Source organism: Pteronotus mesoamericanus, unplaced genomic scaffold (assembly GCF_021234165.1).
Source record: "Pteronotus mesoamericanus isolate MK-2021 breed Mesoamerican mustached bat unplaced genomic scaffold, CSHL_Meso_final scaffold_85, whole genome shotgun sequence".
NCBI classification, from domain to species: domain Eukaryota; kingdom Metazoa; phylum Chordata; class Mammalia; order Chiroptera; family Mormoopidae; genus Pteronotus; species Pteronotus mesoamericanus.
In genome coordinates this window covers 69,764,589-69,791,387 of record NW_026555329.1, presented here as the reverse complement: position 1 = coordinate 69,791,387, position 26,799 = coordinate 69,764,589, and the positions used below count along the sequence as shown (strand labels likewise).

The 26,799-nt window shown below is 46.9% G+C and overlaps 1 protein-coding gene across 1 annotated transcript in view; it reads right to left on the bottom strand.

The window, feature by feature from the left end:
* Positions 1-26,799, bottom strand: part of LRGUK (leucine rich repeats and guanylate kinase domain containing) — an 84,479-nt gene that overhangs the window by 19,062 nt on the left and 38,618 nt on the right. Inside the window, exons 11-15 of the mRNA XM_054564631.1 lie at positions 24,805-24,924; positions 16,011-16,107; positions 12,237-12,350; positions 8,870-9,071; positions 8,437-8,532 (exon numbers count right to left, since the gene is read on the bottom strand). Of these exons, the coding sequence (XP_054420606.1) occupies positions 8,437-8,532; positions 8,870-9,071; positions 12,237-12,350; positions 16,011-16,107; positions 24,805-24,924 (629 nt within the window). The remainder of the gene's footprint in view (positions 1-8,436; positions 8,533-8,869; positions 9,072-12,236; positions 12,351-16,010; positions 16,108-24,804; positions 24,925-26,799) is intronic.

Here is a 26,799-nt window from a genome sequence, read left to right as displayed (position 1 = left end):
CTGGACACAGCCTTCCCTCCTGGGGCAGCACTTCTTCGGGGGCCACGGACGTGATTAAACCGTGGTGCTCTGACTGCCCCTGGCTCGCAGTCTGTCCTGCCGGCCGCCCTGCTCCTCGGCAGACGGCTGGATCCGGGGCGCAGCGGGGCTTTTCCCCTGCAGTGCTCCCCTCCCTTGTTTTCGGGGGCTTCTCTCTCTGGTTTGCTGCTCGCTTGGAAGCATTGTCCCCTTGGACAGAGCTCTCTCTGGCCTGACTGGTCTCTCCTGCAGGCTGTTGGGTGGGGGCCGTGCCCTCCTGCCCTGGGAGGCCTGAGGCAGCCTCTGCCTCCTGAGACCGCCCCCTTTCGTGAACCTCTGCTTTTCTCCTCGGATGCTCCCTGGGAGCGGAGCCATCCGGGCCGACCCCGCAGAGGCCTTTGCATTCTGGAGAGTTCGCCCCTGTGCAACTTTGCTCTCTGGAGAAGGTTGGTCACTGCTGAGGGGAAGTTTTATTTTCTTGAGATAATCGTCCAGAGCTCTCACTTTTCAAAGATGGTCCTGTTTTGGACACAGCTGCCTTCCGAACCAGGTCATTTGCGGCGAGGTTGGCATGGGCCTTTTTTCTGGAATATTGTGCTTTTCCACTTTCCTCTTCCTTTTGTCAGGGATCTCTTGACAGTGGTTGTGGGGTGGCTCAGGAATTTCTGGGGTGTGGCCTTGGCATCTCTGGGTCCCCGGAGGGGGGCTGGGGTGAGGGTGGGTGGCCCGCTTTGGGAAAGTCGCTCCACTCTGGGGTTCTGGCTGCAAGGCTGTCTAGCGGCTTCCAGACGGCACCTTTTTCAGATGCGCTGGTCCTTCCTTCGTCTCCCTTTGGATAGAAAGTTTTTTCTTCCTCGTTCCCACCTGCCACGCTGGCTCTTGGTTTGGGGGCAACGGCTGCCTATCTGGAACCTTCTTGCTGGAGGAGCGGCCTAGTTTGGGCGCTTGCCTCTCCTTTGCAGGCATTGCCTCCTGAGCAGCCCCGGCGTCCTGAGGCGGCTGCTGTCCCCCCAAGGGTGTGGGGAGGTGAGGAAGCTTGACCACCGGAGGGTCCTCCTCCGGGGGCAGGTTGGGGGCCGGCTGCAGCCCCGGCTCCTGCGCAGGGGGGCTGATCAAGGGCAGTTTCACCTCCCTGACTCGCTCTTCCTGGACGTGCTGAGGACTGTGGCCCGGACGGGGGCTGAGGTGCGGTGGGGGTTTGGGCTGGGGAGGGCTGATGAGAGGAAGTTTACTGGGGTCGCCTTCCTGAGCTGCTGGAGGCCTCGGAGAGGGGGTCGCGGTTTGACCTGAGGCTGTCCCTAGAGCCTCAGCCCTGCTGGGCGAGGGGAGGTTGGGGGTGGGCCTCCGGCTCTGGAGGGGAGCGAGGACCCGAGGCTGCGGCAGCCTGGAGGGAGCCAGCCGGCTTCCGGACAGCGAGGGCCCTGGGCCTTCCCTGCCCGGGGTCTGCTCACTCTGTGTTGGGCCTTGGGGACGTGGCAATGCTGGGTAAGGAGTGCTGACCCGGGCAACGTCTGCCTTGGGGCTTCCCTCCTCCAGAGGGTGTTGAGAGTCTCCCATAGATGGCCCAGGCCTCTTGGCCCCATCAGGGTCGGCGGGCGCTCTTGGGGGATCAGGGTGGGGCCTGCTGGGTGGCAGATTGGCCGACTCCTCGCCTTGGGTTCCCTGGGGGCTGAGGGATGTGGGGCCAGGCCCCTGAGGAGGTTCAGAGGGGGGCGGGCCGGTGGCGGTTTCCTTGACCTCCCCTGCTTCTGCCCCCGGGCCCCGCAGAGGGCTGCGGGGTGGAGGTGGGTCAGGGTGCCGAGGAGGCCCCTGGGAAGGAGCGGGGGACGCTTGCCCTGCTTCACCTGCTACCATCGTGGATGTCCGGGCCTCACTTTCAGGGGGATTTGTGGTTATTACTTGTGAAGAAAGATCTGATTGTTGAACGTCCCCTGCCTTCTGGTCGGGGGGTAAGTCTTGGGCCTCCTGGGACGCACTGAGCGCCGATGAGCTGGGCTGTGGAGGAGCCTCGGCGCTGACGTGACTACTGAGAGAAAGCGCTTCTGGAGCGGCTGCTCCGTCTGGAGTCGGCTCCTGGTTCCGGGAGGGAGCCAGGTCCTGGGTCTCAGGGACCTGTGCGTGAGCCTGCATCCCAGAGAGATGCTCTGCTATCCGGCCATCTGCTTGCAGTTTTGCCAAGCGCCTTGGGGAGGGAACCAGGTGCGCCGGTACCCCAGAGGGCATCTTCTTGTTAGAGGGATCCCCTGCTTCAACATAAAAAGAAGTTAGCCGAGAACATCTTAACAGCCAGGACTACGTAACTTTAGAAATTAATAACAAAGACTATCTTTCCCTCTTCTGACGCACATAGGCCCTTGAAAAGCATAAAGTTACCCATGTAGAAGAATATAACCATCCCTTCTCCTTGGGGATACTAAGTGCCTGGAGTGCTATTATATAGTGGAATTTAGAACAATCTTCATCAACTGAAAATACGAACTGTAAAAAACAAACACGAAGAGGCTTGCTCACAGAACCAAAATGGATATCCACATCTGAGAGTGGCAAGGAAATTTTCTAAGCAAATGAGATTTAAATGTAGCCACCTTTGAAAGGCCAATGCCGCATTCGAAGGCGGAAGCTAGAAGGTGGACATCTAAGCCACATAAAGTCCCATCTGTGCCCATGCTTAGTGGCAGTTCCCTCAAAGAAACTGAGAGCTCCGTGAGGTGTTCACCGATACCGGGCCAGGTGCGAGCAGCTCGGCAGGCACTCAGTAAATACGTACGGGATGGAAGACGGAGGGGAGGAATAGATCCGATGGAATTACAAGGCACCGTGGCTCAGAGAGGCTTCTCCTGAGGACCCCCATTCAAGCTGCTACCCTACCCCGCCCCCAGGGCTCCCCTTCCTCCTCCAAGTCGACACTGGCATACAAGTGGCTCTCGGAGGCCACTAACAAGGGTGATGCTGCAGAGGGGGTTGCTTCCTTTGTTTACCACCACAGTGAGTTTTCAGGGTGACTCTGGTCTCATGGACAGTCTGCTGGACACCACCATCCCAGCAAGCACTTGTGTAGGATCGGATCCTGATGATATACGCCAGCGGTCCCTATGTCACTTTAACCCCGTCCGCAGGACAGGGCTCTGAAACACCAGTGGTCTGGAACCGCCTTGTAGGGGCTCGGCTCAGCTCACTTTGCGGGAGCCCGGATACTTAGAGACTCCACACAAAGCAGGCCCCCGAGGGGATCGCAGGGTGGCCCATCCCCAGAAGTGAACAAGGCTCGCGGCCGCCATCCCCTCTCCCCGACAGGGCAGGCGGCGCTCGGGTTGGCTGCGCGTTCTCGCTGAGCCTCCCAGTGCAGTGCATAACCTGTGCGTCCGGTCAAACCAGACACCTCTGCGGTGGGGGCGCGGTGCCGACTCAGAGAGGCCGGCCGCTGGGTGGCACTCGTGGGGGATGCCCTGCTCGTCATTCTTCTCTCCCTGCTTTATATGGCTCATCAATTACAATACAAATTTAGTCAAGAAGCAGGTTAAAGCACAGTGTCATTAACAGTGAAAATATCAAAGTCATAGAGACAGAAAATGGGATCGAGGTAGCCAGGCCTGGGGAGGAGGGTGTTCTTACTTGGTGGATACGGAGTTTTTGTTTGCGGTGATGAAAAATTTTGGAAACAGGAGTGAGTAATGGTTAGGCAACATTGTAAGTGTAAGTAATGACACTAAGTTGTACACTTAACATGATTAAAATGGCAGATCGTATGCTCTTTTTTCTCCACAATAAAAAAATAGAAAAATATAAGAAGAGTGAGACCCAATGCTGAAGATTCTTTCCACCCTGCAGCCCTCCTGGTTTCCTGTTGTCCAGACATGCAAGGGTCCCCACCCCCACTCTCCCCATTTAACAGTTTGTATAATTTGGCAAATGATCCCATGCCCTTTATTAGCGATAAAGACGCCACTTTATGGACTGGTAAATTGATCAATTTCCCGTTTGGCTCATCACCATCATCATTTTCTCCCATCATTAGTCAGAATTCTGATTAATGATTCACAAATATAACTCATTTTATGATCTCTATAGTGAGAACGTAGGGTGGAAGTTGGATCAGCTTTTAAAAAACTTTACTGGAAGCACCAACTATTCCAGAAATAGGTTGTATAGAGACATATGGAGGGTAAAGAGATACCTTACACTGAGCTCTGAATCAGGTTTTTCTTAATTTTATAGAAACTATATTGTTTACTGAGGATTTTTCAGTCTTCCTATTTTAGAAATGAATAATTACCTGCATTGCTATAGGAAAAAAATACGATGATTCTGTACCTTAATTGATAAACATTTTTAATTAATGGTATATCTAAAGATCTCGAGGGTTCATGATTGCTCTGTATCTAAAGTTACCATTTTATAAGTGCGTTAATAAAAATTAAATTACCTTGTCCCCTTCTGAAGGTTTACATTTCTGGGGCCAGGCCAATGGGCCTCCTGCATGCGAAACAGACAACCCAGGACTCACTTTGACCACTTGGTGCCACTGTCATTGTTGGAGAGAAACTGGAACTGCATTCTCAGTTACAAGCAAGCCACACAGAACTACTAAAGATAAAGTCATCTAATATTGCTCCACACAGCTGGGAGTAATCCCCAGGTTGCCTTGACACAGGATCCCTGTTTCTATGAAAAGAAGGCCACCCACCAGCAGGTTTCTGCTGGCAGAGGCGCCTGGCCCACGGCACGGAGGCCAGAGGCCTGTGGGGGCATCTGCACCCTGGAGACTGGGCTCCACAGGGTTATATAAAGGGGGTTTTTCCGAAGAAATGGAAGTTCAAATGCTTTCCCTCAAGTAATTATTATCAGTGACGTTGAGAATACAAAATGAAGGCTTCCTGTTTCTAGTCCAGTTTTCTAATTGCTCACATAAGACGCTCTTTCACAGAATCTTATATTTTTTTAATTTCACTTTCTTACCTTTGAGAGTGCAATTTTGTATATTCAACCTACAGGGTCCTGCACAAACAACACCCCTTTTGTATTACAAACTCTTTCATCACAAAATCATAAGCATGTCATTCTGTAACATAACTATCACACTCAAGCACGCTGTATGACATTTCTGGTGAAAGTCCAAATTAAAACTATAAATTATTACACCCATATTATTACCCTACCAACCATACTCGAGCAGGCCTTGCTTCTGCCGGACGCTGTATAAAATATTCCACTAGACTGAAATTAATTGACTTTTGTTTTTAAGGGTCCTGCTTACATAAATAATATAAGTATTTATATAAATATACCTAAACTATGGAAATTAAAGTCAGAGTGACCCAGCTGAGAGCCGGGCAAAGAGGGGACAGCCAGTGGGGCCAGTGGCGACACCCTGCTGGGGGTCGTGCCAGTCACTTGGCCATGATTCGGGGGGGCGGGGTCCCTCTCCTGCAGCGAACCTGTGCGCACCGGGCCCACTGCCCCTAGGCCGTACCTCCCAGCCCTGGAACTCACCGGGGGCTCTGGCCATCCTCATGGGCCACTAGAGGCACCAGACAAGCTTAGAAGGACTATGTTAATGAGAATTTTTTAGCACTCGCTTGAATGGTGTTTGGCCTCCACTTGGTCAAGCTCATCCATAAACCGTCAACTGGGAAAGAAAAAAACAACTTCCTCCACAGATAAATAAGGTCAAGTGTTTGGCTTCTTAAGAAGAACACATTTTCTAAAATACTAAACCTGCTGTTGAGGTTTGTGATTTGATATATTAATCACAAACACTCCCACTGACTTTTTAAAAAGCTGGAACGCTATTAGTCAATAACTGGCCCTGTTTCAGTTATTAAAGGATCTGAGAATATACAAATTCTATAATTCATACTTTTCACTCAGTCAGACTGGGCTAACCTAATTAGCCCAAAAATGAAGTTGTATTACACCTTTATAAATGGGCACCCATTTTCCTATGCAAATGTTATCTGGTCTATTAACTTCCCCGATGGCAACTACACGCAGTAGCCAGCATTCCTGGGGGTCGCAGAGTAAGGAGGCCAGAGGGAGAGGCGGAGTCTCGCTGGCCGTCAAGGCCGAGGCCGAGCCCTGCACATGCGCCACCCCTCAGAGGCGCACCCGCAGCTACCGAATCAGAAGCAGCTCTTCTCCATTACTCAGAGCTGGTCGGGCTCGGGGGACCGACTCATGTTTGTCCAAACCCACAAGGGGCTGATTCAAAAGCCAGAACGCCAATTTATTAATTTACAATGGGAGATGGGCCTGGCTCAGGGAGCAGGTAGGGTGTTCCCACGTAAAGGACAGCCCCCACAAGGACGGGTCCACCCGTGGGGACCAAATTAAACATCAGAAGGTTGCTGGGTTGGCCAAGATGTAAAGCCAAGGGAGGCAGATTCCCTCAAGAGAAACGTGCACCAGGCGACAGAAGCCTCATTAGGTAGACCGCGCCACTACCTACTCTAAGGGCACAGCTTTCTAAAGCGCCGATCGCCAGTGCGGAGGATCAGAGCAGTGCTGGGCGCACACACTAGCGCGCTCCTAACCCAACAACTCCTGGACTGCGGACGGGGCCCGGTCCTCCACTCCTCCACTCATGCCCATTCTCAGACTGGGCACGTTTTCTTCAGGCACGTAGTTGGCAGGAGACCACACATTCTCGTCACCCGTCTCCTATGAGACGTGTGTAGAAGGAAAATCTGTCATTACCTGTTGGGTGTTACCAGTTTCACCTGCCTTCATTTTAGAACACCAGGCGACCGGATCTGGTTTAACTCTGGTGAAAGCGGGGACTGGCCGATGCAAGCTGGCAGGCCCAGTCCTCCTCGGTCGGTCACAAAGGCTAGAGCTTACGTGGACATACAAGGCTGCGGCCCACCCCCACAGCAGCCCGAGTCTCAAGGTAACATTTCACGCTATGTGGCAGGTAAGTGAGGTTCAGTCCATTGGAGGGACCTTCTGTCTTCATTATTATGATGGTAAAGTACACACACCACCTAAAATTTACCATGTCGGCCATTTCTAGAGTGAGCAATTCATTGGCGTTAAGTACTTCCACGCTGTTGTGCAACCATCACCACCATCCATCTGCAGAATTCTTTTCATCTTTTGTAAAACTGAAACTCTGTGCCCATTACACAACGGCTCCCCCTCCCACTCTCACCTAGGCCCTGGCCGCCACCAGTCTACTTTCTGTCTCTGTGAGGATGACTACGCTCAGGTACCTCATCTATGCAGAATCATCTAGTATAATATTTGTGGTTTTGTGACTGGCTTATTTCACTTAGCACAATGTTTTCGAAGTTCACCCATGTTGAAGCATGTGTCAGAACTTCTTCCTTTTCTAAGGATGGACGGTGTTCCATTGTGTGTATATAGCACATTTTGTTTATCCATTCACCCTTCAGCAAACACTTGTGTTGCCTCCACCTCTTGGTTGTTGTGAATAATGCTGCTATGAACTTGGTGTATAAATACCTGTTTAAGTCCCTGCTTTCAGTTCTTTGGGGGGCAATTACCTAGAAGTGGAATTGCTGGGTTATATAGTAATTCTATTTTTAACTATTTGAGGAACCACCATATTGTTTTCCAGAGCAGCTATACCATTTTACATTCCCAATTTCTCTACATTCTTGCCAACACTTTTTTTTTTTTTTTAAATAGTAGCCACCGTAGTGTGTGTGAGGTGAACTGGGGGGAAACTTTTAAATACATTTCAAAGTACTCATGCACCGAAATTCTAACTCAGGGCTTTAGGATCCTAGATTCCAAAGAGATACACTCATATGTCCTACATCACTGCTGCTCATGCAGGATCCATGAGACAGGTGGGGAGCATTAAATCCATTTAGCAGGACAGTAAACTGAAGCTCTGACCAGCTAAGCAGCCTGCCCAGAGGAGCAGCAAGGCCAGGGCCAGGCTCGCGTGCTCTCACCAGCGCGCTCCCACTGTTCTCTGCAGTGCGACATTCTGAGGACTAGGGCAATGCAAAGAAAAGAGGGAAGAAATCTCTTGGACCAAAACAACGCTAAATACAAACCTGCCGAGCAGAATGCCACCTCAAAGGACCCTAAGGCAGCCAAACTTCTGGAAGGCTGGGTTCTGACCCACGAGGCTGATGACCATGCCTGATCTACTGCCACCTGGCCAGGCCCCGCTTGGCAAGTCCCTGAAGCGCAGGCCCCTGAGTTCCATTACGGTCACTGAGACCAGGAGAGGCACAGGCCCATAGGGCTGACTCAGTGCAGCTGGGTCCCTGGGGATGGTTACCCGAGAGGGAGGATGGGGAGTAAGTGGTTAGAACCCACTTGAGTTGTTAAGTATTCAAATAACAACTCAAATATCTGTTTTCCTACAAACACACACACACACACACACACACACACACACACACACACATTCATATATTCTGGCACAAAATGGCCAGGTGGTACCTGCAGCTGGAGCCAGGCTCTTGGCAGGTTCCTCAGACAATCCAAGGTATTCTCTAATGAGTTGACTCAGCTGTTGGTAGGCAACATTCGGATCATCTGCAGTAAATGAAAGAGTGTACTTTAAAGCAATGGAATCCTACAAAAATACAGTCAATTTGCAACTGTTGATTGCGATGATTCTTTTAGCTCCATTTAATTTTATGAATATTGTGTTAGGCAGAGTTCTAAGAGGCCCCCACCACATGGACAGGACGTGAGAACAGCCTCGAGGACTGAGGACGATCCCTGGCAGATATTCAATGAGGAAACAGTGACCTCAGTCCTACAGCCACAAGTAACTGCATTCAGTCAACAATAGCAATACACTGTGAAGTGGATTTTCCCCCCAGTTATCTTACATTTCAAAAATAAAACTTTGCTGAAAGTTGCCAACCTGCATTGATTACTGCATCAAAATATCCTGGAAATTCCTGATTAATTTTAATATAAAGGTCCACTCTGGAGACAGCAAATTCAACCTCTGCACGACTGAATAATCCTTTTCTCCGTAAGTATTTCTCATATTTTTTCTTGTTCATGGGTACCACCAGGATATATCGAGGCTCAAAATAGGTACATTTCAAACTTCTTACACCCTATCCATTAAAAAAAAAAAAGATAAATTAGAAACAGATACACAATTTGGAAATCATTCTGGAGGTGTCTAACAACATAAGGTATAATAAGTAGCATGACATTGAATAACTTCTTTTATCAATATATTAGCTATTATTGTCCAATAAATATCTCAAGATTGGATTACTTCTCTCTGTTCATCAAATATTAAATTATCATTGCAAATATGTCATTCTACCTGGTATCCTCTAACTACAAATTATAACAGTGGGGAATTATAACCCACCCCACCATTCTTTTGACATTGTTTCTCCAAGCGCTGACTCTAATACATAGCTTGTAGATGGACAGCATGTTTATATAAGAATCCTAGGAACTAACTTCAAAAGATAAAGACTCTGACTGTCAGGCACCCCAGCTCTGGGAGACTTGCTGACCTTCAACTGTAAAACCAGGATGACACACAGCAGACCATCATCTGACCAGTTTCGAGGACCTTATCGGAATGGACTATGTTTGTCTGCGTGTAGACAAACCCCGACCCTTGGTCTCTTTGTTCTGCTTTCCCTCTCCCTCCTTATAAAAATCCCTGTCTGCACCAAAATATAAAGATGGGCTTTGAGATGTGAGTCCTCCCTCTTCTCAGACTGTTGACATCTGAACGAACCTCTTTCCTTTCACCAGCACCTGTCTCCTGAGTTCAGCTTTCACGGTGGCAGGCGGCTGGACCTGCCTTCGGTTACCTAATGAAGCATGCTAATGAACGTGACTCTCAAAAAAGAAAATTGCTAAATACAAATTAAATAAGTTACACTCATGACAGTTGCTGCCTTTTCATTACCAAAAAGTATTTTCTATTCTACATTTCAAAAGGCATCCTCGCAGCAGCAGGACAAAGAGATCTTGTAAGAGAGAAAAGGCCCCTCTGCTACCCTTTTTTCATTTCCTTGGGACACTTCCTGTTCCTCAACCAGCCACCTGGTTGGCTGGTTCCTATTACAGCCTCCAGGGCACGGGAAGGCCAAGCTCATGATACGCAGAGCTTCCAGTGGGAGGCAGGGGCAGGCAGTGGCAACGGTGCGGTGCAGAGCTGGGCGCTGGGTCGAGCCTGCAGCTCTCCAGCTCCCAGAGGCGCTGCACAAACCCTCATGCTGCCTGAGTGCCAGCTTCCTCCCTGGTGGAATGAAAGAGTTAGCCTAAATGGATGACGCTACAGTTCCTTCCAGCTCCGTCCTACTGCCGATAATTCAACTCGGCATTTAAAATCTTTGTTTTAAAAATTCAGGGGAAGAAATACAGGCTCTTTTTTAAAATAAAAATAATTTCTAAGAGTCAATGACAAAGAGCAGTTTGGAAAAATGCTTTTGCTGGAAAGAATCAGGGGAATAAAACCTGATTTATAGATGCAACCTCTTGAAAAGAGGAGAAGAAAGCTCTCAGGGAGGAAAACAGTAAAACATGAGCCAGCACTCAGAGAACTGCTGAACTGGAAACAGGTGAATGCAAGGAACTGGAGGGATTTTGTACTTAAAAAAATGCATCGACTTCTGTTGCTCCCTTGTTCAAGGAAAACATTTTTAGGAGAAGGCCTTTTGTTTCTTATTAGCTTAAAAACATCCTGAAAGATGCAAACCAATCACATGCAGGCAGATAAGGCTTGCAGGATTTTGAAGTTAGGAAAAGTAAAGAGTTAGAAGAAACGTGGCCAGTGTCACTGAAACTAGTGAACACTTGTGCCCAAGCTCAGGGTCAGAAAGGAATCACGGTGGCCTGCTCGGTGAAGTTACAAGGCAAAAGTTTGAAGGAAGAGTTAGTCGATAGTAAAGGAATACTAGATGTGCCCAGATTTGGTTTTCTGTAAGTCTGGGCTAATGGAATCATTTTTATTATAACTTGTTTTTCTGACTACAAAGGTGTTAGTCAGTGAAGGTAACCTGAGAACACAGAAATCAATCGACTTCGATGATTCAGTTACTAGGGCCATCCATTTTTAAACCCATGAGTGGAACATTCATGCTTTTACTTTGCATCTGCATTTTGGAGAAACCTGCGTACCCTCTAATGCAGAAGGCCAGCAGGGGAGACGCGGCAGTGTGGCAGGGCTCCTGAACGCCGCCGGCCCAGCGGGCGGAGAGAGTGCGGATACTGCAAGCAGTGAACATGCCGGGGGGGGGGGTCGGATGGCAGCACCGCTCACACCCCTCCCATGAAGAATGAAAGGACAAGGTCACCTGTCGGAGCTGCCACTGTCTTGAGGGGACTGGGGACCAGCGCCACACCCTATCGGTGAGAATCGGGCTCTATCTAGTATCATTTTATATACACAGAGATCAGGTTCTCAAGCGAGAAAGGATAATTCAGTGAGAAAATAATTTAGAAAATAAACCTTGAATGGCAGTTCTACGCATACATTTATAATGCATTACATTTCTTGTCATCTAATTGTGTCGTTTAATTTTTCACATGTCTCTCCTCCCACATACTATTGGGTTGGCCAAAAAGTCCATTACATTTTTTTTTCTGTAAAATAAGAGACATATTTTTCACTTTCACCAATAAATGTATTGATCTGGATAGTCTGAGTATGCTGGCTGTCTCCCACGATTGGCTTCTAGTGGGCAGAGGCCAGGGGCGCTGCTAAACATCTTCCAATGCATGAGACAGCCCCACAGCAAAGAGTTATTTGGCCAAAATGTCGATAGTACCAAGACACTTTGCAAACCACTTTTGACACGCTCAGTCGGTCACAGCACCTTCTTATACACTGCACAAATCTTTTTTCCCATTTCAGTTGCGTTTTTACCTTTCCTGGAATAAGAAAGCATAATGTGCCAAAAATGTTGCGTACCTTCTTCCACCTTCAGTATCAGGATGGCCGCACAAAAACTGCCCAATTTTGGTAAGTTTTCTTTTAAATGCACCCTGATCTGACAGCTCTTACACAATCTAACAAAATTCTTTCAAATGAAGTTAAAGACAAGGAAGGGCCACTAGAGCCACGGTACAGAAAAAAACTAAACAAACTTTTTGGCCACCCCAGTGGCTATGAGCTTAAACTCCCCGAATTCCTTACGCATTCTCCTTGTGCCTAGCAGTGTGCTGCCCACATTGCAGCCCCTCCCCACCCCAAATAAAAATATACAAACACACGCACGTTAAAAATAAGTGGAGTGAAAAACACTTACTTCTATTTCCATGTGAACACAGCTTGCTAAACCATCTCTTGCAATACTTTCTATCGTGTCCCTATTTAATCCATAACGGTGGTTATTGTAATTATACGTTAGAATGAATTTCCCCTGAAATGTGAGAAGTACAAAGATTTTCATAAAACAGCTGCCATGATGAAATTTAATATAGAGACAATTATTTGATGTCTTTTTTTATATGATTCCATAAAGCGTACAAATGCCACCAGTTATGTAAGAATGACAATGGGTCTATGAACGTTAATAGCAAACTGTGAGAGAGAAATTTATTCAGAATTCTCTGCTGGCAAAAAAAAAATTAGGTTTTTGGAAATAATGGCCTGACAAAGTGTTAGAGGCAAGCGAAGGTACCGGAGCGTCTATAGAACAGGCCATTTTGCACACTTACCCACTTCGTGCCAAACCCGCGCCATAGGCCTTCATTGTAGGAAAACGTAACAGTTTGCCTTCTGCCTCAGCTGTGCTGGCTACACCAGCATAGCAGGCAGCCCAGAAAAGCTTCCATTCTCAAAAGCCTGCATTCCCAGACAAGCCTGAAGGCCATGAATTATAGGCACATCCTAAAACCTTTGCATTCTGAGATAAGCCATGAGAAACAGACCTGCCCTGTTTTCCTTAGTAAAGGTGGCTTTTTACTGAAACTGCCCACAGAACTGTTGTGCGCCCTACAGCCCTTTGAAGAATAAACACTACCTTCGGCCAGTATTCCAGCAGTCCGGCTCTACCCAAGCCGCACGCCCTTGGAGGGGGACGGGGAGCAAGGAAAACACATCTCTCAAAATTGTCTGACGTCATCTCTGACAGTCTTCTAGTGATGAAACCACTAGGTCTCATAACTAAATTAAATCTAAACTGGGAGGCTGGTGACAACAGAAGGAATAAAAACGTGGGCAACGCTGATGGCTCCTGCACGTGGTTGTGAAATAAATAGTGGAGGGGAGCTCCCCGGGCTGAACCCCGGCAACGGCAGCACCTTCAGTCCGCACGGCACAGTGAGGGTGTCACTCAGGGTCGGGGGGCGGGCCCTGGAGGGGGCAGCGCGTGTTTGCTGCCGAAGAGGAGGAAAACCCACGCCCCCACACAGTCAAAAGAAGTTTATGTCATACCTCCTAAAAGTTAAAAACTCAGCAATACATATCCTTAATCATTTACTCCCTCAGTCATGCCCTCTGTGCTCTGTGGAACAAGTGCTGACTCCTTTTCTTTTAATCTGTGAATTATATCCAGATTGATAGATCCATCCATCCATCCATCCATCCATCATCCATCATCCATCCATATCTGAATTTTCTGTAAGTGTACTGTATCCTGTTTCCTGTGACTCGCCCTGTTTTCAAATGTACACTTGAAGTGGTTTTAAAATACATATTATGGTTTGTTTACTTGTGGGGACCAGGGCCTTCCTCTGTGAATCCAATATTTTCTGGAAGGACGTAGGGTTGGGAGGACTCTCACATCGTACTTATGTATATGAAACAGGCTCTGCTCATGTTTGTTTTAAGGATTAAGCGATTTCCAGCTTCTGGCTAGTGATACTCCTTTCATTTCTCCTTGTCTGTGAATTTCTTCATAAATAGCAATATCCGCATTTCAGGAGCCTTGAGGCCTGTGGTCTCGTTTCCACAAGAGGGGCAGGAGGTGAGTGAGAGCGTGCCTGTCCTTAAGAAGGGTCTGTGCGTCTGTGGGCACGCTGGGGGCTGCTCTGTGCGTCGGGAAGGTGTGTACGCAGGAGGGTGTGTGGGGGTGGGGTACGCCAGGGTTGTCTGTCAGGGCTCCTGTAAGTGGGGGGTGGGTGTTCTGCAGAGGGAGGTTCAGCGTACAGAGGCTGAGTAAGTGGACGTGATCGGCAAAGTTGACATTACGTTGTGAGTTCACAGCCTCCAGGTTTCTCTCTCTTCATAAAACAGTCTCAAGCTCACTTCAAAGAAAAGCGAAGGACATCCGAAGCGAAGCTGAAGTTGAAGCAAATAACATTATACTGAAGTGATACGTGTTAGCAGAAGAGGTAAAAATGAGTAATTCTCAAAGGCATACAGATCTCTGTAGCGGGACTAAACCTAGAAGACTAAATACAGTGTGGAGGTACGCGGATTCCTTCAGCGCGGAGCTGCAGCAGATTTGATTACAGATGTGACAAGGTGTGGAAACCAGCGGAGCTGTGGGCCCTGGGAACAAGTGCACCGGACCAGGACAAAATGCCTCAGACTCTAACACGAGAAAGCAACATTAATTTTGGGAACTAGTTGTCTTTCAACCCAAAAAGTCTTAAGAGAATGCTTCTTACTAATGACAAGATAACTCCTCAAGTCTCCATTAAAGCTTTTAGAAATATGAAGTCCCAGAGTACTCTTCATACATTAAACTGAACTGTCAAAATGGAGCCCTAGGAGAGGAAATTATAAACAATTTCTGAGACGTGTTTTTGACAAGGTCAGAGGGGAAATGGCCTAGGGAATAAGCCTTTCTCACATGGCCTCCTCTGCAAATATAACAGAAAACATGCACCATGTGTAAAGTTGGTCATTCAAACTGAAACTCAGAAACTGCAGAGTCTACGCTGAAATGTTCCCTGGTTATGTGCACTGAGGTATCAGCCAGGCTCATTATTTGGGGTTGGGGAGGGGACACAAAACGGAAGGAGGAAGGAGAAGAGGGGAGGGGAGGAAATGTGTAGTTACACGAGCATCACTGGTTGTGTGGGGATCTTTCAAAAGCAGAAACATAGAGTCACTCTTAATCTGGTCCTTTGATAGGTTTCAGGGAAAACACAGTGGTGCAGGAGTCATTTGGTGATGGAAAGAACGATCAGATAAACAAAATGAAGGCCCTTGCTGAAGAGAACATAAAAGGCTTACAGATTCATTGGCAGTAATGAAGATATGAAGTCATGGGTGGATATGTATTGACATTAGCATGTACTTTTGGCAGATAAAACTAGGGTTGTGACGATTCTCTTTGCAGGTGAAGGTCAAGAAAGAATAAATAATCTTTGAGAAAAGGAACTCAACGAGGATGTCGTGAATTGCTACCAATGAGATTATCAGGGTTTCAGGGAAAAAAAAATTGAGTCAAATTGCCCAGAGCTCCGATGAAACAGACCAATGCAGGGTAGTTGGCTTCACATTGTAAAGACACAGACCTCAAAGAAGCCGAGAACCTTCCCTGGTCTGACAGCAAGGGCTTCCCGTGCACTGGGGAATTGCCTGGCCCCCGAGACTCAGGGCTTCCCGGACAGGGATGTCACAGCAGACGGTTAGGGCTGAATGTGTGTCCGGGACCAGACAGCTGAATGGAACACACCATGACAGAATGGTGCTCAAGGGCATGATAATCCGGAAGCACCACTGATGGCCAGTAAAAGGCGGGGTCTCTGGACAGAACACTCCGAGCCCCAGAATGCTCGGTTCACAAGCATCACGCGTCGCATTGCGTCTGTCTTAAGTAAAATCTGCTTAATAACAGGAGCACCGGATCAACACAAGGCACAAGATTCTTTCACTTCTATTCTCTTCAAACGTCTACTCATTCAATCTGACTGAAAATTTACAATATTTTCTCCAAGATCATAGAGTAAAAGCAGCATGTGAACAAGGATGTATTAAGTGGATTATGGAAAAACAACCCAGTGAGAACACATCTCTCATAACAAACACAAAGTTCAGTTGTTCTCTTTTTTTATCCCTCTTTCCTAATATTTCTACCAGAAAACATGTATTTCTTGTGCAATAAAATAAAGGAGAACATTCTTACCATGTTTACCATTTCATTAAAAACTTCTTGTGAGATAAAATGGTAGTCAACTCGGTCCCCTTCTCCAAAGTAAGGGGGTCTTGTGGTGTGACCGGCCCTGAAAACATAAAATCGATAATCTAGTCCACATCTAGTTACTTGAAATTCAAATGGAAATGAGTCCAGTATAAAGTATATTTGAAAAAACTGACAGTGATCCATAAATTATAAACGATGAAGTCACGTAACGGTGAGACCTGTGTGGTTTTGAAATGCTGGACTAGATTCAGCTGCTTTGCTCTAGGGCTGAATCAAAGTCTGCATTATCAACATCAGTATTTTTATTCGCTGTTATTTATGACCTTCTGAACCAGCTCCTCTGCCATCACAAAATGGTACTTTGGGAAGTATAACAATATTTATTACTTACATATTGTCCACCAGAGTGTTTCCTTGTTGTCTCTAATCTATAAGCATTTCCTACCTGTTCCTCTCCCACCCCACCCCCGCCCCCCGCCGGCCAGCCCACTGGTCTTTCAGGACTCAGTGTAAGCGTCCTTCTCGCCCCCAGCTTTCTCAACCCCTTGTCACTGGACTGGGCACCTCTTCTTTACACGTTCGTCACCTCAGTGCCTGCATCAGCTGCATCCCAGGTCCGTGTCCTGACCCACGTCCTCTGCTGCTCAGGACGAAGTGAGCTCGTCGCACCGAGCCCCAGGGCTTGTCAACACTAGGTGCGGCCCGCCTCTGGGCATCCATGATTCTGGGGCTGGCAGAGCCTTTTCTGACCACTGTCTGAAACAGCATCGCAACTCCGCACTCCCACACCCCGAGTTATTCTCCATTACCAAAACACTTTCTTTTACCTACGTATCTCGTTTTTTCCTATCCTCCCCAGCAGGGCACGTGAACAATGGGGGGAAGACTTTATCTTATTCATCTTGCTCACTACTGCATTCCCAATGTCTGGTCCATAGTAGGCACGCCCTAAGTATTTGTAACATGAATGATGAAGTGAAACATGAAGCAGGCAACAGCGACAATGAACCCCGTTTTATAAATGACTATAAAGTGACTTGTCCAAGCTGGCCAGTGTGGGTCCCACGGCTGGCCATGGGGGTCCCAACTAGCCCAGGACTCTTGATTTCAGACTATTCTGACTTGTTGATGTTAAGTTCTGGGAATGCAAACAGATTTTTAGTTTTAAAATAGGATATGAGAATACAGCATTGTTTATATTTTACGGATGATGGAACTGAGACACAGCAATTAAGTGACACGACTGAGTGGCAAGGCCAGGATGATTCCAGCGTCAATTCCTTTTCATATCAAACTGGGAGGGTAAAGTTGCAACCTCAAAAGCTTCTCCATTACAAAGTCAAAGACAAATTTCTATAATTCACACCACTGTTCATCTTCCCCTAAAATCAAGAATTAACTGCATGAGCAAATGTTAAGGTCTTCACATCACCTTTAAATTGTATACTCAGGAAAGAGAGGACATTCAAAGAGAAGACCGTCAAATCATCGCGACACTTGTTTCGTTGTTTCAATACAGTGGCATTTCTCCACACACCTCGGCAGGGACCTGGGACCCTTGTCTACTAGTGTCCTTGACAGTTGGGAAAGACAAATCAGTGATTCGGCATCACACCCTCAGGATAGCTTTTACACAGCGCGCTGACTTTGCACGCCCAGCAAAGAAATGGAGTGGCAGGAATTGTTTCAGAATTTGTTAAGAGGAAGGCAGGCAAAGAAGCAGTTGGAGCTTCCAGGCAGGTAAATGAAGAGCTGGCTTCATTGACGTGGAGGAGGCTGATGACAGAATCTGCAGCTGCTGCAGGACTTGCTGTTGAGAAAGACCTACGGTGACCTGAGGTTTTTTGAATCTGTCATCCAATATTCATCTGTAGAAACATTCACTATGAAGTGTGCTGCCCAAATAGAGATACGTTAAAAAAAAAACAACAAAAAACCCAAAGACTTCATAGTGAAGGCAACGTTTCACTACGTTTACTCAGAAAAAAACAATGCCAAATTTTATACAAAGAAATTTGCTTTGGCCATCATCTTTGACATCCTCCATCTCCCCCGTAAATATAATTTCAATCATAACTTAAATTCCCATGAGTTCATCATTTTACTAATTAATTTACTCATTAAATCATGTTCAATGAGTCAAATCGTGGTTGATAATGGGAGCCATACTCCCTGTCACTTTCACTCAACAGACAAAAGAACTGAGTTAGAGTTTATCTCTGGGCTACACCACCAGCCCTAAGAGTCTAAGGGTCAGTTAGACAGTCTGAAGCCCAATTCATTGGCCAGCTGTCATCCGGGATCCTAACAAAGCAAGTACCTGTGAGGAGGAGCTGAGGGGAGGGAAAGAAATCCAGAAGGCCAGGTCAAATACCAGATGCTCAAATACCCAAGGAAATGTGATGGGAACAAAAAGATATCTACGAAGAGCTAGTAGGTGGATGAGGAAGTAGGAATTTTGCCAGTGTGCTTCAGAAGCCTACAGATTTAGAATCTCAACTCCGGACCATGCTGTCTCAGGAAACAATAAATTCCTTGTGGCTGCAAATACTTAGGCAGAGGCTTGGCTGTGAGTGCCTCTGATTCAAACAGATTATAGCACGCCATACTGTTAGTAAGGGAACTCTTTATATGTGTAGCCACATAAAACCCCGGGATTCCTAGGGCATGCGGTAGGCAAACTAAATTGTTCCTAATGCTCAGTGCAAATTGTATGCCATTGAACTTCTGGACACAATTTAAGAGATCAGCAACACAGAAGATTCCGGCACACCCCACATCTGAGTACCAAATTCACATCGCTTTCTAACTCACACCATCAGCCCCTGTCACTATATCCTAACTGGTCTCCTAGTCTCCAGCCTTCCCTCCCCAAGTCCTCTCCCAAATGGCATGCCATGCGGCAGCGTGTGCCTTCTAAATGGAGCTGTGACCACGACAGTCCCCTGCTCAGAGACCCTTTAGGATCAGGGGCTGTCTTTCCAGTCGTATCTTCTGCCATCTCTCTTCATACTTCACGGTTAGCCTGTCTGCCGAGTGCACTTTCAATTAACGCGGTGCGCCTGCTCGTTCTCTCTGGCCTACGACCCCTGTTTGAGCGCCACATCCCATTTGATTTCTTCTGTCTCAGAGACGTTTACTGCCCTCATCACAGTGCCCATCAAACCAGTCTCTTGTTAGACAGCACTTTCCTAGGTATTAGATTGCATGCTGCCAGGAGGACAGGACTCATAGGACCCATGTTTGTTGTTTCACAGTTTTATCACCAGCACAAGGCACATGGATGATGCTCGGTAAACACTGACTGAATGGCTAAATGAACCATTCTAGTTAACCACGTCTGGATAAACAGATTGGACTAGACTGCATTCGGTAGCTGTGGCTCATACCAGCTCATTTAGCGAGATGGCTGTGGTATTTTACTTTGCTCCATTACAGTGTTAAAAGTAAAATATATTTAGCAGTCGACATCATGCAAAAGGTTATGAAAATTGCAAGTCCTCTAAAATAGAGATCTAAGGAAGAACGCAGTTTTTCTTTCACGACTATTCAGATCACTTGAATGGTCTTAAATCAAGGACATGAACAGGCAGGCGGGTATTGTTTTGTTTTTCCCTCACCGTTCAGCCCTCTTGCAGGAAGCCACTGATCTGGGAGGTAACATTAAGGTTGGAAATGGAGAGACTCTGAAGGCAGCAAATCCGTATTTGCAGCCCACTAATAATACATGCAAAGAACATCCACCCTACTTCTAAAAACCAAGAACAAACAGTAAATTCAAAGCTAAGACAAGAGCATAATCTTTCGACCACACCGATATTTGTTATACCACCAGTTATGTTTTCAATATTTATATATCTGGGTATGCAGTTTAACACATAAAAACTTCATAGAATACTGTGGTCTTGAGTCAGTGCACTTTAAAAAGGAAGAAAAAATACCGGGAAAAAAATAGGAGCACAAGATGTACGCAAATGACAGAGGAGGTGCCTTTGTAAATGCTTATATTCCATGATGAGACTGTATTCATGCACTTTTTCCTTTTCATTTAATTAAAAATCAATAAATTCCATTTGGACAAAGGATAAAGCAGGCCTCCACTCCACTTGCCCACCCCGGCTGTGCTGGGCCCCTTGGGCACCAGGAGCCGCAGCAGGTGGCCGCCGCACCCGGCAAGGGTCAGCGCCCAAGGCTCTGCCCTGCTGCCCAGCGGCGCCCGCCAACAGCGGACTCCGCAGTGCTCCCGCCACGACGCTGACCAGCAGTGCTGCCTGCCCGCACCCAGAGTGCTGGGAGCTCAATGACCCTAAAGAGCTCCCTGAGGAGCGCAGGGAGTCCTGCGCACTTGGCCTCCCCAGTTCCGGAGGGGTCTCGCAGACCCAAGGACAGACTGGCCCAGCAGCCAACTGTTGGAGTCACACAGCGGAACACCCTCGCCCAAGTTCTTGGGGAAGGCAGAGACAACTTTGCACATGCGCTGTGGCAGTCCTCTTCAAGTGGGAAGGAAGGAAACGTCTCATCCTAGAAGAAATCCTAGTCTGCCAGCTGGATATATTTTGCGCTTCCAAGAGGTGGACCACTATTTTGACACCTCCCAACCGCTTCTCAGCAGACTGGGCTATGAAGGCACTTTTTTCCCCCACTCCCTGGTCACCTTGTTGGGATGTAGAACTTAACAATGGACCAGACGGCCGTGCCTTCTTTTTCCTCCAGAACCGATTCAAGTTGGACCACAGTGCCAATGTTAGGCTGACGGCCATGACGTTGACAACCAACCACGTGGCCATTGGACAGACCCTAGACAGTAAGGGGTCCGGTCGACAGTTCCGCATCACTGTCAACCACTTAAAAGCACATACAGGCTGGGCACAGGTTCGATCAGCTCAAGGCTGCGACCTTATCCAGAACCTGCAGAACATCACCCAAGCAACCAAGATTCCCCCTGTTGTTTGTGGGGACTTCAATGCAGAGCCAGCAGAGCAGGTCTGCAAACACGTTGCTTCCTCCAGCCTCATCCTGAACGGCGCCCACACGCTGCCAGGTTCTGATGGGCAGTCGGAACCTCCAGATACCACCTGGAGGACAAGGACCTCAGGGGAGTGCCGGCACACCCGGGACTACACCTGAATTCTAACACGCTCCAAGTGTGAGGTCAGCTCTTGACTCGCTCACTGAAGAGGAGACCGGGCCCAACCGGCTACCATCCTTCCGTTCCCCTTCAGACCACCTGTCTCCAGTGTGTGACTTCCGCTTTAATGAGGAACCTGGTGGACTTGTATAAATGCTTATCTGTGTCTTTTTCATCACAGAGCCTTAAGCAGGGATGTTTCAGGAAACTGAAAAAGGATGGAAGTTGCCTGAGGATGCAGTTTCTCTCACTTCACTTCACTTCCCACTCTCCCAGCATGTCCTTGGGAAGGAATCCCACTGGTTCACAAACCCTTCCCTCTGAAACCTACAGTGAAAAAGGTATGCACACTCCAGTTTGCTTAGCATTGTTTTCTTTCCCTTAGCATTACGCTTAGATCAATTAAGGGCATTAAATTATGCTTGTTACTGAGCCTTCAGTTTGATGATGCTACATAAAAACACTTTCTCGAATCCATAATTAACACGTATGCAAGAGCAATTTCTCTTGACAGTGTTTCACGTTATTTATTTGTGGTTTTAAATGTCAACAAGATATGCATGGCAATTTTTATTTTTTGTATCTTTGTGTAAAATCGGTAAATTTTAGCATTTAAACAGTTTAAAACCATGCAAAACATAAGTTATAGAGTAATTTAGAGTAATTTCCTTAAGTCTTTAAGATGTTTTCATTTGGTATCTAATGAAATAGTGGTATACAAAGGAACTACTTAGCCTGGGGGCCCCTGGGTTTTCTTTGTCTTATAAGTGGAAATATCAAGTCTCCATGATAAGTTCCTCAAATAATTCTTGCTGTGCTTTCTTGTTCTCTTATTGTATTTCTTGAAGATTCGATGGGCAGCCAGACTTTGTTATTTAATTGCTGTTATGCGTTTATAGTTTTCCATTGAAATGTTATTGTGTACCTTTGAGGTCACTCAACATCATCATTATTTGTATTTGAATGTGCTTTTCACAGCAGGTTATTCAGGAGCCGTTATGTGGCAGTGGCTGGGGAAGTCAGTGGGACCTTCCTTTCAGGGATGGGGGACTAAACGCCTGTTCATGAGGCTGTCACTGCAATTTCCTAAGATAGCAGGGGACTGCCTCAAAGCATCTAGAAAGAACGTAAAAAGAAAGATAACCTGGATTCTCTTTCATCAGAAAAAGAAGTGGTAAAGGTAACAGGTTGGACCCCTTCCAAACAAAATCCCAACAAAAAACCTATTGGTAATAAATTGATAAATATTTTAATCCATGAGTTGTATATATATTTAAGATTAATAGTCTTTTAAAACTTATTTAAAAAATAAAAAATAAATTAAAAAAGAAAATAAAATCTAAAGAAGAGCAATGACCTGCCCCTGATGTGTTTTGGATTTATTATTTGTTGTAATTAGAAAGTTGCCGCATGTAATAGTAATGACTCTTATTTTCTCAATGGATGGAATTACTCGCCATCTAATTCCCTTCTTTTTATCCACTAACAGTGTTTGATTAATTCCTTGATGGAATCCGTAGAGTGATTTGCCATTGAACACGCCCTGATCTCTGTCCCCAGAGGATGCTGGTGAATGGCTGGCCGATGCTCTGAACCAGTCGGAGGCCCACTAATTCCATCCGGAGGAGAAAACTAGCAGTGGCAGCAGTAACAGCACAGAAGCATGAAGTCAACCTTAGGACTTCTGTCCTGCTCTTTGGCCTCCACACAAATTACACACGACACCATGGAAGGTTTGAGTTCCCTAGTAGATTATAAATTTCAGTAGGAAATGCACCTTACCCATCTTGTGCCCACTGTACCTTCAGAACCTAGCACATGGGAGGAACTCAGTAAATATTTATTAAAAGAATAGATGAACAAATGAATAAATCCTTTCATCTTTCCACTTATCCACCAGTGCAGGCACAGGAAAACCACCGATGCTTCTTACCGCAGTCATTTCCCACTAAGTGTTGCAGATACTACCATTCATTCATTCATCCATTCGCCCACTCGGTCAGCAGCCATTCCACTGACAAATATCTGTCATGCATCTATGAAGCACCTGGCTGTCTGCTGGGCACTGAGAACTCAATGGTGAGCAGCAATGACATTGGTCCCTACCCTCATCGTGCTTACAGACAGGCAGGGAAAACAGACATTAAATAAATCAATCAGAAGCGTGATGAATAAAACTCTAATAGGGGAAATACAGGATTTAATGAAAATGAATAATTGTGTGTGTTGGGGAGGGCGGAGGGGTTGGCTATCCCGGTGAGAACGTAAAGGCAGAGGGGGCCAGAATCTTGGTCATGAGCTAATGAACATGTCCAAGGGCACATCGGGCCGAGCATGTCTCAGCCGCGCACACCACAAATGAATACGAAGGACAGGGCCGCCAACCATTTGAAGCGTAATTGGTACCCAAAATGAAAAAGGAATTCTAATCGGAGAAGGTCCCGGTCCCCTTCACTTGGCTTTCTCAAAGGTCCCAGGCTTACACGCTAGCACAACAGCCAGGCCCCGTCCATTTGCCCCGGGCTGACCTTCCGTCCTTTGTGTTCCTGCTCACCCTTCCCGACAGGCCCAGTGCCCTCCGATGAGCATAGCGGCAGGCTATACATTTTTGTTCTAATATTAGGTTTTAATTTATTTTTGTTACTTCAGGGCACTGAAAATGCATTAATGAGTAGATTATTCTTCAGTATTTGTATTCTAAGGTTGCTTAAATGAGGAATGCAATTTTAGATATCTAAATAAATGGACCTGTTTAAAGAAGTATTTACGGTGTTTGAGCACGCATGGCTTACGGGGAAAGCTTCCCTGTAACAGCATTAGAAAATAATTTGCATTTATTTCTCTTGCTGTCCTATACATCTTTGCAGTCACATCCTCAGCTCACTGACAAATACCACTAATCTAAAAGTAATTTCTTTGCCACATAAATAAATAAAAACGGACACCAGTTTACAAGACCACAGCGATCCTTCTACATCTGACTCTCAGAAACTTTTCCTAAATCTGTAGACCCAGCTGAAGGTTTCTGTAGGACGTGGTTCTCGTTTTTTTTTGGTGTTTTTTTTTTTTTGACATTTCTCTATTTTATCTGGATCATTAGAGCATCACATGGCAAAATATGTTTCAAAAAACTAACAGTGTGTTGAGTGCTAACCTGAGGGAAAGGGAAGAAGAGGCTTCTACTGCTCCTTGTCTGTGCTTCCTCCTGAAAATATGCCTCAAAAAGGGGAGGCCCAGTGTGCAGAGGAAGCAGCTGAGCGCTGCCCGCCTGGGTTTCAGCCCAGGCAGGGAGAGGCTGCGCATCACCAAGCCCCTGGCGCACAGGTCTGCCCACCGCACCTCACAACGCTGTGATCTGTGCTGCCAACCACACGGTGACAGGACGAGCCCGCGTTCCTACGCCACTATGCTTAATTAAAAACACACATATTTCCAAACCTTGGAGGGTGGTTTCGGCTGTCACTAATTAAAGTTAAACATTTGGAGGATTAAAGTAAAAAAAAAAAAAATACAGTGTATATCACAACGCAATACATAGTGAAGAAGCAGATAAGCCTTCTATGTACAAGTTTGAACTTGCTTAAAATGAAGAGCCAAACTCAGCAGTATCCACCCTTGTGCAGTCTTCCCAGCCAATAACACACTTACCCGTATCTGAAGTAGGCGCTAAACTGCCTGCAGAGGCGGTAGGCGAGCTCCCGTTTGCCACAGGCTTCTGGGCCAGCTAACACCAGCACGGGGTAGGGCGCGTCCAGGCTGGGCAGGGTGCTGCAACGCAAGGCAGAGTCAGTGCCGGCCTCGGGGGCAGCGCTGGCCGCGGGACTCGCGGGGGGTCTGCGTCACAGTCGCTATGAATGCAGTAAGTAGCCAAGCACTTGCGACAGGTAGGCCCTGCATAGCAGGCTGGCCTTACTTCCAGAAGCAAGCTCATTACCATACGATGCCAAAAATAATATTCACAGCACGGATAACACGTCAACTCCCAATCTATGTAAATTTAACGGAATGGTGCTTTTAAAAGAAAATATATGGGAAGGTATATTAACTCTTGGCCGATGAAGTAGTCCCCCAACAATTTCACAATGCAAGCAGCAAGGCTCTCCTCTGAGAGTTAAACCCTAACACCTACACCTATTAAATTAGGACACCGATATGCAGAGAAACGGGAATAACTGAAATTTCCCTGGGCAGTTACTATGATCCACACACTACTTCTAGGAGTTTTACAAGTATTACCTCGTTTACTCATCACAGGACGCTAATGAAGACATTTCCATCATCATCGCCATTTAACACGTGAAGACTGAAATACTAAGAGGTTAACTTGTTCAGAATAACAGCTAATAAATGAGAGCTGATGTATAAACCTAGGCATGGCTCCTGGGCCTGAGAAACTCACAAATGAGTTTATTACTAAAATCTCCTGCAACACGCAGAGCTCAAGTGCGGGACCCGACTGACAATGACACTGTCACAGAATAAAGGTCAAGCTTTAAATAAATAGAGGGCCGGGGTGTGCATTCCATAATGAATGGGGGCGGGGGCAGCATAATTTTTCAATCTCTCTGAACACCCACGTAAACACAGAAAAACTCGAGCGCAAGAGCCCAGGGGAAACACGTGTGTCAACCCTGGTGATGAGGTACCGCCATGAACCAGATCTGTGCAGGAGGAGGAAGCCCTGGGGCAGCACCTGCCGGGCCTGAGGACAAGGGGAGCCCAGCCAGCCGATGGGCACCGCTGGGAGCAGGCAGGCTGCAATGGAACGAGCAAAACCCTGCGCGCGGTGGGTCCCGGCAGCCGTGCGTGCAGTGGCCAGAAATTGGAATCAGCCTAGAGAACCCTCAAAGTAACTGCCGTGCGTCCCCACCAAGGAGCGCCGCTCACAGCCGAAAGGGACACATCCACAACTTGGATGGATCCCACGGAATGAGGCTAAGAGGGGAAAAAAAGGCCAATCCCAAAGGTTATGTGCTGTATCATTCCGTTTCTATGACATTCGTGAAATGACAACATCGTATCCATGGGGAACAGATTATTGGTTGCTAGAGAGGAAACAGGAGAGCGAGGGAAGTGGCTGTGGTTATAAAAGGGAAGCACAGAGACCCTTGTGATAAAACTCTTCTGCAAGTGACTGCAGTGCTGCTCGTATGAATCTACATGTGAGATGTAGCACAGAACTAAACGCATGCGTGAGCACAGGCGGGGGGCGGGAGGGGGCGGGGTTCCGGTCGGGCTGGTGAGCTGCGGTGGCGCCACCAGCTCTCTGGCTCTGACGTTCTACTGTGGCTGCGCAAGATGTTAGCACTGGGGAAAACTGGGAAAGATACGCAGGATTCCTTCATCTGTCTTCCACGTGCACCTGAGTCTAAAATTATCTCAAAATAATTCTTTAATGACTCAAGAGAAGACAAATTTGAGAAAGTGACAAATATTGAAAATAGGCATATGAGATCTTTCTGAAGAAGAAAGCCAAAGCGAAGGAACAGAACAACTATTAAGTCTGTAATTTAAAAAAAGCTATCCTGAAATAAAAAATTAAACATCACTATATATTGTAAAAGAACACACAACATACCTGAGAATATTAGCCCAGAATGACAAATACTAAGATACAGCCTAGTGAAATGACAATTTAAAAGA